The sequence below is a fragment of the Schistocerca americana genome, chromosome 7, assembly GCF_021461395.2.
Source record: "Schistocerca americana isolate TAMUIC-IGC-003095 chromosome 7, iqSchAmer2.1, whole genome shotgun sequence".
Taxonomy (NCBI): Eukaryota; Metazoa; Arthropoda; class Insecta; order Orthoptera; family Acrididae; genus Schistocerca; species Schistocerca americana.
Genome location: NC_060125.1, coordinates 91,475,313 through 91,490,316, shown reverse-complemented (window position 1 = coordinate 91,490,316; position 15,004 = coordinate 91,475,313). Strand labels below are relative to the sequence as shown.

At 36.0% G+C, this 15,004-nt stretch overlaps 1 protein-coding gene across 1 annotated transcript in view; it reads left to right on the top strand.

Annotated features, from left to right (window-relative positions):
- Positions 1-8,050: 8,050 nt before the first annotated feature.
- Positions 8,051-15,004, top strand: part of LOC124622212 (FAM172 family protein homolog CG10038) — a 268,879-nt gene continuing 261,925 nt past the window's right edge. The window contains exons 1-2 of the mRNA XM_047147859.1: positions 8,051-8,267; positions 8,969-9,084. Of these exons, the coding sequence (XP_047003815.1) occupies positions 8,102-8,267; positions 8,969-9,084 (282 nt within the window). The 5' untranslated portion in view covers positions 8,051-8,101. The remainder of the gene's footprint in view (positions 8,268-8,968; positions 9,085-15,004) is intronic.

Sequence of the window (15,004 nt, the reverse complement as noted above, 5' to 3'; positions counted from 1 at the left end):
ACAAAATTGCTAACTACACTTACTAAGTAAAAGAGAGCAGAGTGTATTATTTCAAATGAGTATTATTTCAAACGATTCCAAAAGAATTTAGATCTGCACAATGTTATCACCAGTGAAACAAGTACATTTGAAGTAACATAAATGACAGTTCCCTGTGACACATATGTTAGAATGGGAATGACATACGAACATATATTTTATCTCCCTGCTTATACACTTTGCCCTATAATGAACTTCCCTGTCTGCAAGAATGTAAACTGTCAATAACTTTAAACCAAACCAAAACTGCATGAATTTACCTAACACAAAAATAAATCTGGTGCAGTACTATTAATTAGAAGTTGCTCCTGGTAATAAAACAAAAGTTGATCAATTTGGAAATAATGGTCCCTTAGCTTAATGAATGCTATCCCTGAAGTAATAAAATTTCTTAGCTTTATCTGTGCAATGATAACATTCTGCTCTCCATTAGTACTTTAAATCGTATAGTTAGCAAACAGCTACTGTGCAAGGCTTTTGCTTAGCATACATTTTAATTAAATCGAATACAAGTGAGACAATAACTTCTTGAGCAAAGTTGTTAGTCAAAAACGACATGAATCTTGGAACTGGTACTGACTTGTAACAATATGGCACTAACTTAAAAACTTGTGTTTTGACCATTAAAAATTAATAATGCTCACAATTAACACACAATAAACCGATTATACATTAACAATTAGCTTTACAAAATCATTGGGTGTGACTGCTGTACATTGTCTCAGTCATCACTTATGAATATGTGCATTGCATTAGTAACAAAACAACTTTCTTTAGCGTAATTATTTTCAGTATAGTATCTTGCAAATAAAAAATCAGTATTGCCCATAGCGAGTAAGTATATATCCAGCACATATCAGATACAACGTGTCTTAACACTTGGCAGTAATTCAATATCTAAAGTTACTCTAACACATTACCCGTAACATCTTGAACCAGCGATCGCTATTGAGCAGCGATGCTACTACACAATCAATGCTATATTTGACCATCTGTGGTTCAATATAAAATTATCTTACAAAAGTTTACCTTCCAAGAGTTAACTCTAATTGGAATGCTATTCCACAGTAATATCCTTGATTTTTATAAATGCTCTCAGTAACTCGTATGTAAAGCCGGGTTCACACATACACACAAATAATGTGATGCCACATCTTGGTGGTTTCTGTAGAGGCACTGTGAGCTATTATTCACACAGGATGCCACAAACTCTATGTAGTTGCACAGCTTCCAACAGGGTGTCAACTGAAATCATATGGATGGATACTAATGTTATAATGCATATAATGGTGTTATAGCAGTAACAAGAGTTAAATACAATGAAAGTGAACCCTAAATGTTAGATCAAAAAATAGGTTTCATGCAGGAATGAATCAGGGGCCTCAAACACATTTACAAAAGTAATAACACCCGAAGACGAAAATGCTGTCTGCTATGGTAGACTAACCACTAGTATGTAAATATCATCTGCAGGCACATCACTCTTCCAAAATGTTAGAATCTTATTGTATTCGTTGATCTAGACACTTCAAATAACTAATTTCTAGTTTAATAGCTTCCAAATCACACTCAGATGCTGTTTCTTGCATATAGTGACAGCCTGTACAATCTCTGGTTAGCAGCCAGTTAAGCTCTATTCCCCTGAATAGCACGAGGACACATTGTACAGAACCAGAATAATCCCTAACTTAACCGATGATTTTGGCTGGTTAGCAAGCTTAGGGTCAGTTGTACAATCTTTCGTTAAATCCAGGGATAGCTAAAAGAGGAATGAGCTAACTATTAGTTAACTTGGAGTACTCATTCTATGACACAATTTTATTCCCCAATTGGTTATTTCCACAATAGCATTCCCATCCTGTTAAGCAGGCACGAATTTAATAGGACACTGTGTATTTTCGCGTGCATTTCATATTTAGTTTAGTCATTGTCTGCAGAAATAGCGTCTCTCACGTGAGCAATAAGCATTCCATATCACAAAATAGATTGTATAAAAATGTTTTGAGGCTGGTGGATGCTGGAGTCGAGTTCAAGAGTGTGGTAGAAAATACAAAAACTGCTGTAGTCTCAATCAACACAAGAGATGGTTTTGTTAATTATTTCAGTTCTCTAATGTAATTAAGTGAAAGTAAAATGAACACTTGTATATAGAATAATATACTTTTGTTCTGAAGTCATTTGTTTAATTTGTATTTTTTGATCCTAAATTTGAACTTTATGTTCTATTTTTTCACCAATACAGTTCCTCCTCCCTTCCCTGGTTCTTGTTATACTACTTTTGAAGCAGCACCATCTGCAGCTCCGCTAATTCTTTCATATTTTAGAACATATATTTTTATTCTGAAAACAAAACTGACAGTTTTAAGCTGAGATGACTGTAGAAAAGAACGAAGAACACAGTGAAGCTGTCACACCTACAGGTACTTCCCCTACCCTCCCAGACTACACATGGCTACTGAACAAAATTATCTCTATGAAACAGTTACTTTTCCTCAAACATTCAGGGTGAGACACAATAACAGCCTCCAGTTTGGTTTTCACCATAGGTATATTTCTACCCCAGGATTATAAAAAAAAGATTATGGTTGTTTACTGTAAATGTCAGCATCTTATTCTTCCTATATAAGCACAATATAATTATTAATAATCACATCATAGAAACAAATATTATATATGCCCAATAACTGCAAAAATGGATGCACAATGTTCAATAATTCAGCAACGGTACTTTCTTTAGAAACATCTTGCTGCTATGATTAATCACTTTAAGTCATAAATACAACAGCAAGCTAGCCAGTAACACCTCTCAAGATTGTCAGTGAAATCAATCTCAATTATGTCTGTGTTCGCACAGTTGGATACTCTGAAAACTATTCCACAAAGCAGACTATCACAGTTGCCCCTACTTGGATTGTGGCGTTCTTCCCTTGACAACTTTATCAAATTGTAAATTTCATTGCACGTAACTTGGAATTTACGTTTCACGTATGAGGTGCCATTGATCTGTAGCCTCTGGCACCATTTCTAGGCTTAATATTTAGATGTTTCTTTCTTGGGGAACAAATTTTACATCTGCTGTAGCTGCTCTGTCGATTTGACTGAAGTTGTTCTTGAATAGGAACTATTGCTTATTTTTTCCCATACTTTGCTCTTAAATCTAGAAAGATCTAGTTACTGGTCAAAGAACAGATGATCCTTTAACTAATTTTACAATAAATACTGTCTTCTATTCAGCTAGAAACATATAAGGCTTAGCTGAAACACTATGATGTCAGGGAAGACTCAAAGCTACAGGTTCCATCAAACCTAGTAGACAGAGTGCAATAGGTAGATATATCCCAAATTTCAAATGGCTCATATTATATGGTAACGCATCTTTCAGATGAAGAATATCTGAACACTGCAGTACCTCAAGAGAACATGTCAGGCACTACTGTTTCTCATCCACATTAATGACTTCCCACTGCAGGTCACACTAGGAGAAACTGTGTTATTCGCTGATGACAGCAATAAAATAATTACAGATAGGTCAGCAGAAATATCGGAAGTAAAAGCTGTAAAAGCATGTATGGCAGTCCACCACTGGACAAATAAGAAAAACGTAACTAAGGTTGATTTTATAAAGCATTTAACCTTAGGTTAGGGCAGAAAATGAACTCTGATCAAACTTAACCTGGAAATCTGTGTTGCAGAAACTTTAACCCGAGATTATATTGGCGTGAAATCGGGTGATATTCGACTACTGCATGTACATAATGATCAGTCTCGTAATACCTCTTGGAAGACGACTTCTAATTTATGTGATTAGTTCAAAGCCACTTTATAGACACTTAGCAGCAGAGTAAGAAAGGAAAATTCGAACTATTTGCAGTCAACACTTAAACATTAGAATTTTTACATTGGACATTAACGATTCAACATCTCTTATATTCGTTCTCTTTTTGGCTAAAGTAGAAGTAACTATGCAATTTGAACTAAATTGTAACTACTGAACACGTCCTTTAGCTGCTATGACAATTCCACATGCGTGGATAAATAGAACATAAGCAAGTATTCTGAAAAAAAACCTAACCATGTAACATAGTTTTATTCTTTTCGGTGGCGCAGAGGTTCCGTTATTGGCTTCAGTGCAAAAGATGTTCGAACCTGCGTCAATTCTCGGAAATTCTTTATTCCACTTCCTACTACTTCCTCTACTTAACTGATCGTAAACAACATTAAACAACTTTACCATGCCACTCCATCCCATACCATTGAAACCATACTACATTCTCCGTTTTCCGAGCGTTCTGGTCCACTTGTGAACAAAATTCTGTGGGCAGCAGCCCTACACGATGTGAAATACATTGTTTCCTTACGTTTACTTTACAGATATGTGAGTATACAGATGTGTCCACAGAGGGCGACGACGACGAGATCCAGCGAGCTCTCGGCATGTTCCGTGAAAGGATGAGTCCATTCTTGCAATTAAATAAAAAGTCGTTTAAGCTGAGGTTTCGTTTGCAGAAAAGTACTGTTGAGCAGTTGGAGCTAAGCTCAGAGACTATCTGATGAAACTACTGACTGGAATGTGCATGTTGCTGTTAGCCTTAAGACATTATGCCACAGGAAGCTTTCAAATAGTGGCTGGTGATCTATTTAAAGTCGATATAGCAACAGCTTACAGAGTTGTCCATAAGGTATTGAAAAATGAATTTATCAAAATCCCAATGGATGAAAATGGGGTTAGCAACAAACAACGTGATTTTTACCAAACAGAGAATTTTCCTGCATTTTAGGCGCTATTGACTGCACTCACAACCCCATCAAATCACCTAATCGCGACAGTGCTGAGACGTTTAGAAATCATCACAGGCGATTTTCTATAAATGTACAAGCCATCTGAGACGCTAAGATGTGATGTTTAAATATCGTGGCGAGATGGCCAGAAAATGTCCATGACAGAATTATTTTCGGAAACTCTCACGTACATGCTTAGTTAGAACAGGAGAAATTCTGGAAGGCACACTTCTGGAAGACAGTGGTTATCAGTGTTGCAGGTATTTGTTGACAACAGTACTTCGTGAAGAAATGGTGGCTAAACGAACCTAGAATCGTGCCCACAAGAAAATCAGATCAGTATTTGAAAGAATGTTTGGAGTAGTAAAAAGACGATTTACCTGCCTGAGTTTAGAACTCAGAGTGAAAGTAAATCGTGCAGCGGTTATAATAGTTGCAGTATTTGTCTTGCACAATGTGGCTGTCAATCCATCAGAGGAGGAGCATGAAACTGAAGCCGATGTATTTGCTGGGAGAAGAGTGAACGCAGAAATTCCAGTACTTGCAGAATATGAAGCCAACAGAGGCTATAATGCAGTGACGATGACATTTATTAATGATGTATTTATGTAAGAAGTTAAAAAACTGGAATAAATTTACAAAGTGTCAAGTTTGAAAGCCAGATTATATTTTCCTTCTTTTAGTTTTAGTTGCTTCTCTGCCTCCTGCTTATTGAGTTCAGTATCAGAACAAGAATATGACGAATTATGTAATAAACTGCCTTTTACGCAACAAATTTGTCTCGAAACATTAATCAGAGCGTATTTAAATGTATACATAACACCTCATATAACTTTGGGATGAAAATCTGTCCATGAAGAAATTCCAGTAGGCTACATACCAACAGAAAACCAAGGAAACTGGAGTCATAACGCAATGAGTGCGAAATTTATTAACAGGATATTTATACAAAAAAGTACAAGACTGGAAGAAATTTACAATGTGCCAGATTAAAAGTCTGGTTGTATTTTCAGTTCTTCAAGTTCCAATTCTTTAATTTCTTTATCTATTTTGAGGATTTCCATTCTTATTTCATGTTCCGCAGGTAATCAGTATACTTTGGCTTTATATTCACACTCGAGGCTTACTAATCTTCTCTTGTATAACTGGCATTACTTATGGAGAACATTTTCTGTTCTTTTGTTTTTGGGACGAGAGTCTGACACCATTACAGAATTCTGGCTTGTGTGTTGGGCATCTACCTGTTGTTAGAGGTTATTTTCAGTGCAAATTGCGCGATGTTGTACTCTCACAATAAAGTTGTTACATTATTTTAGTGCATTACCCTTATTACCAACTCAATGTATACATTCTCTCCTTCGCCTTCGTTTTCATTCTCATCAACAAAAGCAATATTTTCGTTTGATGTTACAGCTCTTTCCTCGTTTACTGATGTTGTGAATGAACTACAGTCTGTGTTACCTGGGTCTGTATTAGAACAAGAACGTAACGAATAACATAATAAACTACTTTTTATGCAGAAAATTTGCTTCAAAAAATTTTGTGCAATCACATTAAAATGTTTACAAACCACTGCACATACCTTCAGAGTGAAAATCTGCATCGTCATCATAGACATTGGAAATAGGAAAAAACTGTGGCTTCAGGGCTGCAATTAGTTTTTGTCCACTTTCGGTAGGAGTAGACTTTATGAAACCATTGCCTCCAGTTTTTTGCATATACCTTGTGCAAATTCTTTCTTGGTCCTTTTCTTAACATTTTCATAACACGTTTTCATACTCTTTCAGTCACGATCTGTCCCAACGTTATGAGAATTACAGTCAACAACTACTGTCCATGCCTTTACCTTGTTGGCCGCAGTTACTTTATCAATATCTTTGCACTCAATTACATCTTTATACTGGCCCAGCACAATTTCTCACATTGAGAAAAGTTTGAGGTCGCTCCTTTTTCTGACTACCTGCTTCCATAGTTATAGCACGACACCTTCGATAATAAATATTGTATATCTGTGATGTATTATAAATATATGCGGTCGAAGAGCAAAGCAGCATACTATGCACACATACATTCCGCCATCAGTTCTGGCATAATATTCTGGGGTATAAATGCTCCGAATGTGAAAATGTGTTCCAACTGCAAAAACAAACCGTCAGAATAATGAGCAAGTCACGAAAGGGGCCACTACATTGAGTTATTCAAAAAATGTGGTATTACGACAGTTCCAAGTGAATACATACTTCAAACTGCAGTGTTTACACAAAAACCATTGAGCAGTAGGCAACAAACAGCTCAATACATAATCGTCAGACCAGATACAGCGATTGCTTGTACCTAGGTAGAAACAATAGAGCATAGACCCAAAGCACTGTATTTTACCAAAGAATCAAAGTAGACAAAGAGGACGTAGCATGCTTTAAGTAACACAAGTGTGTGTGTAATGAAAACATCTATACAAAGAAATTTGTCTATGGGTGAATAAATAAATAAATAAAATGATACTCTTACTTTGCATTTTGCCCAATTACAGCATGGCGGCCAAACCTTTAAAATACGCGTCATTCATAAAAAGAAGAGTAGTAAACAACAAATATGCTAACCGAAGCTGCCTGTGTTCGATTACCAGTCGGCTCGGAGATTTTCTCCACTCAGCGACTGGGTGTTGTGTTAACGCTCACGTTCGTATCCTGACAAGTAAATCGTCTCTGAGGCACTGTTGTATCTGGAAACGCGTTGCAGTTCCTATATTGACAGACCAGAGCTCCATATCTGCGTAGTATGGAGCTCACTTGGTTACTAAGAAGTTGGTGTCCTATGAAAAAATCGTTCTTACATAAGACTGTGTGGGTCACATTTATTTTACTATTTTATTATTATTATTATTTTGTAACGTATATGATAAAGTACGTCTTATCATGTGAGCATATTGCATGTATTACCAGATGGGAGATGAATATCTAAAATAGACGCTTTAAGGAGTGACGACTAAATTTACGCTAGAAATTAATACACTGTCTTCTGTTTTGGCACTTCTATAACGGACATTTGAGACAGAAAAAATTACTTATATTACAGTTCTTAAATGATTAAGAACTTTTACGTTAGATTTCAAACCTCTCAGTAAGGAGAAACTGAATCCTCGCATACTCATGAAACGTATACACTTGTGGTGCTTATTGCATCAGTTCCTAGTTTCAATGGGAAGGAATACGTAATCGTCGCATCTGTGAGCAATCGTAGGGGAACTACCGCGCGACATACGCAATAGCTGTTTGGAGAACCGATGGCAAAGATATTCCATATAGGAATATCTGTCAGTTTTGTTTACACACATCTTGTGGGAGCGTGCTTCAAACTTTTTCTCTTGCAGATGAGTACTTTTACAATGACTTCTAATGGTGAACAGTTTCCACGAACCCTGGAAGGATTTGGCTACGCATTTAATAAAGGTGCTGATGCCTGTCATGTTCGTGTGGCATGTTCTTAATGTATTGCTTGATTTATTATGTATATAGTGACTGTGCTGAAAATGTTTCTGTATCAACATACCTGCAGTAATGACAGAAGAATTGAGATCAGTGTGTCTGAATCAACGCAGTAATTAATAATACGAAGGTATTCAAAGTGAACTTTTTGTAATTAAAACGGAGAGCACAATATTTGTCCACCTTACGATTACCGAAGGTCCATGTAACAAAATAACTGGATGGTGTGTTGTATTGTGTCTGTGTCAAATTCAGCTAATTAAATGATTCAAAGTTCTTATGCATTTCAGGTAAAGCGTTCTTTCTCCTGACAGTTTTGCGAATACAATGGAAATATGTACAGCTTAACCTGTAACATGTGAGTCGCAGTGTTTCTGTGCAAGATAATTGTTTTATCTCACCAAGTTTTAAGGATTTATGTACGAAGTGTTGCGTATTGATGCATAGCAAACCGGCATGTGCATACATGATATTATTCCACGTGTTATAGAATGCTCTTCCATGCTTTTTTAGCCAAGAAATTAAAGTGAATGTGATTTTAAAGGCATATTTCGTGTAATTGCAACATGCGTATGTTTGTTTACTAACTCATTCATACCACCAGGCGTATGAATGCTTCAATTGTTATTGCTACATGTTGATACGTATTGTTCATAATTTTGCAGAGGGCAAACTTCGTAAAATATGCGGCAGCACTGGACAACCAGGCGATGATCCATTTCAGTTTAGTGTGAGTGAGGACCATTCTTTTAGTCAGAGGCACTATGAAGCTTTGGGAGAGGTATGATTTAATATTTATTTATGCCTAATGCTTAAAACGCTCGTTTTAAAAAACTCAGCACTTGGTGAATAAAAGTGTAAACATAATTAGGTAGTTGAAAGGAATACTGATGGTATTACCTTGTGTTTCTAATGCTGTGAAGATGTTGGAGTTGTTGTTATGGATGCATTATTTGTCCTTTAGTTAGTTAGTTACTTTCATGTTCCATGGATCATTCTGCACATAAAATCTCCATGATGTGGAATGAGTCATTTTATATTCATATTGCAAACTAATTTGTACATGTATTTCTACTATAAACATCAGAATATAATCCCCCCCCCCCCCCCCCCCCCCGAAATGAAAAGAAGATATACAGATTGAGCAGGTAATTATATTACAAATATAGAAATTCTTCTACAGTAGAGAAGGAGCTGTGAAGTAGAAACTTTTTCAATTTATTTTCAAATTGTATGTTGCTGTCTGTTAGACATTTTGTGTCACTGGGTAAGTGGTCAAAAATTTTTGTTGCAGCATTGTGCACCCGCTTCCTCTGCTAAAGACAACCTTAATGTTGAGTGATGAATGCCATTTTTTTTTTCTAGAATGTTTTATGTAACCTGTTGATCCTTTTGAACTGTAGTGGATTATTTGCAACAAACTTCATGGCGGAATAAATATACTGTGAAGCAGTAGTCAGAATGCCTAACTCCTTAAACAGATGTTTACGAGATGATCATGCATGAACACCACATATTATTCTTACACCTCATTTTTGGACAATGAAGACTTTCTTTCTTAAAGATGAGTTCCCCAGAACATTATTCCATAAGACATTGCTGAATGAAATAAGCAAAATATGTCAACTTACTGATTTCTCTCTCCCCAAAATTTGCTATGATTCTAAATGCAAATGTGGCTGAATTACGTTGTTTTAGGAGTTCCAAAAATGCTTTTCTTTCCAATTTAAATTCTCATCAATATGGCATAGTCCATATCAATTCAGGCAGGCTAGTAAAAAATCTTACCTTTATAGTCTTGGATGTTATTGAATTTAGCATTTGTTAAAATGAAGGACTAAGTAAGGAACACTTAATTTTTTTTTCTCTAAAAAAATTTCAGCTCAGAGATACAGCCCTCCAAAGATGACATTGTGCATACCATTTTGAAGATGTGAATTTTGGGAAAAAATTTAAAGTTCTGTATCTCTGGAACAGTTGTAGATATATTATTGTTATTTTGAAAGATAATTGCTTTATGATTACAAAGAAATCCTCCAATTGGACTTATCTGAACATTTTTTATAATTTATGGAACATTTTTTATTTTATTTTTTCAAAAATGACAATCCATAAAAATCTTGATTTTTTTTTTTTTTTTATTTATTTATTTTTTTTCCTCTGTTGATCAGTACCATATAGCTATACGTTCCCTGAAAAGGAGATTTTCCACTTTTAGGTTGAACAGGTTTTATAAACAATTGAAATTTTTGCCATGCATAAAAGTTGTTTTGATTTGTTTTTGAAAGAGGAGTAAGAGATTTATTTTTTAAGCATTTTAAATGTTTCCAAAATGTATGTGAAAGGTCCAAAGACTTAGTTTTCAATTCATACAACTTCTGTGCACTCTGTTTTGTACTGAAATTAGCCAGTCAATGAACTAAAAATGTGTTCCACTGGTTCAATATTTTCCTTTGGTATAGAGTGATGTCTTCCTGTTGAACCAATAGGAATTGGAGCACTTACAGTCTCCAAAACATTGTGAACAGGAAGTGAGAACTGATGGCATTGTTGCTGTCCTTCAGCTCTAAACCTATACCCAGCAGCTGGTCCATGAGGTAGTATAAAGTTCACTACAGTTTTGTGTAACTCATAACTGGTGTCTATAATCTCAGCAATCCACCAGCCACAGTCATACACACATGCCACAAACATCTCCCTTCTCAGGTTGTGAATCTGAATATTACCCTTCTTGGGGCGTTGGCAAAATGAACGAAATTTCTTCTTTCTTGCTCTTTAACGTGTGTGCAGTACGACTTTGCCCATTACTTTTGAGTCCAAAAATGTGTCTTCTGAATTCCTTTCACAGAAGTAGTTTGTTTGGACCTTTCTTCTGTTATCTGCTCACGGAATTCTTCAATTTCCTCTTTGGACAAAATGAGGGCTGTGGATGTGTAAGATTTCACACCTCTTGTAAAATACTCAGCATGCCTGCACCATCACAAGGCCCCTTCCCGTGATGAGTAGCACTGTATACCCAGTCAGTTGGCACAAGTGTCTTACTCAATTCAAACAGCTGGTAACAGTTTTTAAAATGACTAGGAGCACCATCAGAAATGATGGTGATCTTCTCTGGCCCTGTTTGCAGTTGAAGAATTTTGCGCATTGCTAGCAAAGCGTGCTGGGTCATTTCCTGTGTCATCACTTTTAACTGTAACACTTGTGGTCTTGTTTTGAAAATATGTCACTCCTGTAAAAATTGAAACCTGGTCATTACTCCAATGATACCCTTGTGCTTCTTGTGGAATAATTACTGACCAGTTATCAGCAAAATCACAGTGAAACACTAAATACAGTTCTTCAGCCTGTACACACCCTTTCACTTCTGCAATGTGTTGTTGCAATTTCTTCAGATGCTGATGTGTTACTGCTTTCACTGACCCATTTACTAAGTTCATCAATGAAACTGTCAAAGGCAACAGTTTCCATAATTAGTTTATTTTCCTCCCATGTCGCATATGTAATTTCTGCAGAGTCCACATTCTTGAAACAAACAAGTCTCTCTATTTATGTCACAGACTACTAATGACTTCACATGCCCAACCAAGGTGTCATATGTCACATGCCCCAGTAAGTTCTTCAAAGTTACCACACAAAGTCCAAAATTCGTGCAGTACACACATACAAAGACATCTCTAGGTGAGTGTGGAACTACCCACTTAGGTCGTAGTGCGTAAAATTTTGATCTTCCAATACGTGAAGTTGTATAGTTTCTCTTATAAATTGCAAAAGTTTCTGTAATAATGTGAGTCATGTACCTCATCACTTTCACAACTGTTTGACATTCAGCTGTTACAGTTATAGTGTCTCTTTTGTTGGCGCTCTGGTGAGAACAGTCCCATTTATGTTCCAGATAAAATGACTGCACTATTTGAACTCGAGCTGCTTCTACAGGATGGCCATAATAGGGATCTGGTCTTCCAAAGACTCCTTTTACAGACCTCACATTTCTTGATTTGTCTACCATGTACATTGATACTGATGGAATGTGGTTCAAAATCATTTTCTTTGAAAATATCTCTGGAATAGTAGTTAAAACTTGCACCTTTTCACTGTAGGATGCACAGTATTCAACAGCTAAATTGACATTTGTGAAAAAATTCCTGGAAAGAGTGCTTTGGTTCATTTTTTTCTGAAGATGAAATTTCTACTTTGAAGAGTGTAGTCAGTTTTGCTGTAGTAATTTTGCGTTAGTAATTTCTCAGCGCTTTCTTGATTCATAGAGCTTATGACTCAACTTCACTGACCACAATTTCTTAACAGGACTAACACCTACCTCTGTCATTGACTGATTCAGGGTATTTAATTCTACCTCTATTGATGCATCATCTGCGCTATGGGAGGCTTCACCTTGTTCAGATACTATCAGTGTTGTTATTGTGTCAAAACGTTTAGAACACAAAAAGTCATCACTGGAAACATCTTCACTTTGAAACAGATGAGAACACTTATTCCCAACCTGAACAAAGCCTGCTTTTTTGTTTGTCTTATATATCACTCTTTGATGGATAAGCAAATAGCACACTTCACTCTCCCGTGACCCCAGTCAGAAGAAATTTCAAACAGTCCTTTTCACAAAACACACTGCAACTGTGTCAACTGGCAAATTCCTCACGAAAACACAGAACTCACTTAATGGTCTTATATTTCTTAGAAGCCTCTTCAGTAAACAAGTCAGCACTGAACAACCACGACAAAGAAACTGACAAGGAACTACAACAAAAGTGAAAAGAAATAACTGCAACAAAGAAAGTGATAAGAAATAACTGCAGCACAGACAATAGAAATAAACATTGTAACAAAGAAATTAATTAGAAACAGCTTCATTGAAGACATACATTACCAGTGATAATTTAAAAAATGATTTTTTAAAAATAAAGCCTGTCCAACTTAAAAGTGGAAGCTCTCCTTTACAGAGAATGTAGTATTACATTGGTTCTTTCAATTTGACACCCGTTATTGATTTTCCTACTCGGGTGGTAAAGGATAGCAGCTCACTGATAGATAACTTCTTTATAGACCAAGATAAGTTTAACCAGATAAATGCTCAGCCTGTTGAGAATGGTCTTTCTGATCATGGTGCACAGCTAGTTACAATATATGAAATAGCTCCATTCAGCAATACTAAACAGTCCTCCAAAGTAGTACGTTCAGTCAACGATTTAACAATTGCAAATTTCAGGGAAAGCCTACAGCAGTTAGACTGGGATGAGGTGTACCGTGAACCTGATGCCAATTTAAAATATAATTTATTTCATGACATTTTTGTAAATGCATTTGAAAACTGCTTCCCCAAGAAAATAGTTAAATATACTCATAAGAAACCTTGTAACAAACCATGGCTTACTAAGGGTATAAAAATATCTTGTAACCGGAAAAGGGAAATGTATCTGACAGCAAGAAAGAGTAGTGACCCAGAAACTATCAAAAATTATAAAAACTACTGTGTTATATTAAGAAAAGTTATTAAAAAATCCAGGAGTATATGTATCATGTCTGAAATCAGCAACTCTGATAATAAAATTAAAACAATTTGGAATATTATTAAAAGAGAAACAGGTCAACCAAGAGCAGAGGAAGACAGTATTACCATCAAATTGAATGAAAACTTTATGAACAAAAAGTCAGAAGTGGATATAGTAGGATCCAGGTGTTCATTAGAAGATGCTAGGCTGTTAATGGAAGAGGCCATACCTATGCAATTTGATACAATTGAAATCTCACCCACTTCTCCCTCTGAAATTAGGAAAATAATAAACTTGCTTAAAAGCAAAAACTCACATGGAATTGATGGCATTTCCAGCAAAATACTAAAAGCTTGTTCTCAACAGATAAGTAAGATTCTCAGCCACCTGTGTAATAGCTCTCTGGAACAGGGCATTTTCCCTGATAGACTGAAATATGCTATTGTTATACCTTTGCATAAAAAGGGGGATAGATCTGATGTCAACAATTACCGTCCAATCTCCCTTCTAACAGCTTTATCCAAAATTTTTGAGAAAGTAATGTATTCAAGAGTAGCTTCACATATCTGTAAAAATGAAGTACTAACAAAATGTCAGTTTGGTTTCCAGAAAGGTTTTTCAACAGAAAATGCCATATATGCTTTCACCAGTCAAATTTTGAATGATCTGAATAACCGAACACCTCCCATTGGGATTTTTTGTGATCTCTCAAAGGCTTTTGATTGTGTAAATCATGAAATTCTGCTAGACAAGCTCAAGTATTGTGGCATGAGTGGGACAGTGCACAAATGGTTTAATTCGTACCTAACTGGAAGAGTGCAGAAAGTTGAAATAAGTAGTTCTCGTAACATGCAAAGATCAGCACATTCCTCAAACTGGGGAACTATCAAGAATGGGGTTCCACAAGGGTCAGTCTTGGGTTCTTTGTTGTTCTTATTATATATTAATGACTTGCCATTCTATATTCATGAAGAGGCAAAGTTAGTTCTCTTTGCTGATGATACAAGTATAGTAATCACACCTGAGAAACAAGAATTAACTGATGAAATTGTCAATACTGTCTTTCAGAAAATTACTAAGTGGTTCCTTGTAAACGGACTCTCACTGAATTTTGATAAGACACAGTACATACAGTTCCGTACAGTGAATGGTATGACGCCATTAATAAATATAGACCTTAATCAGAAGCATATAGCT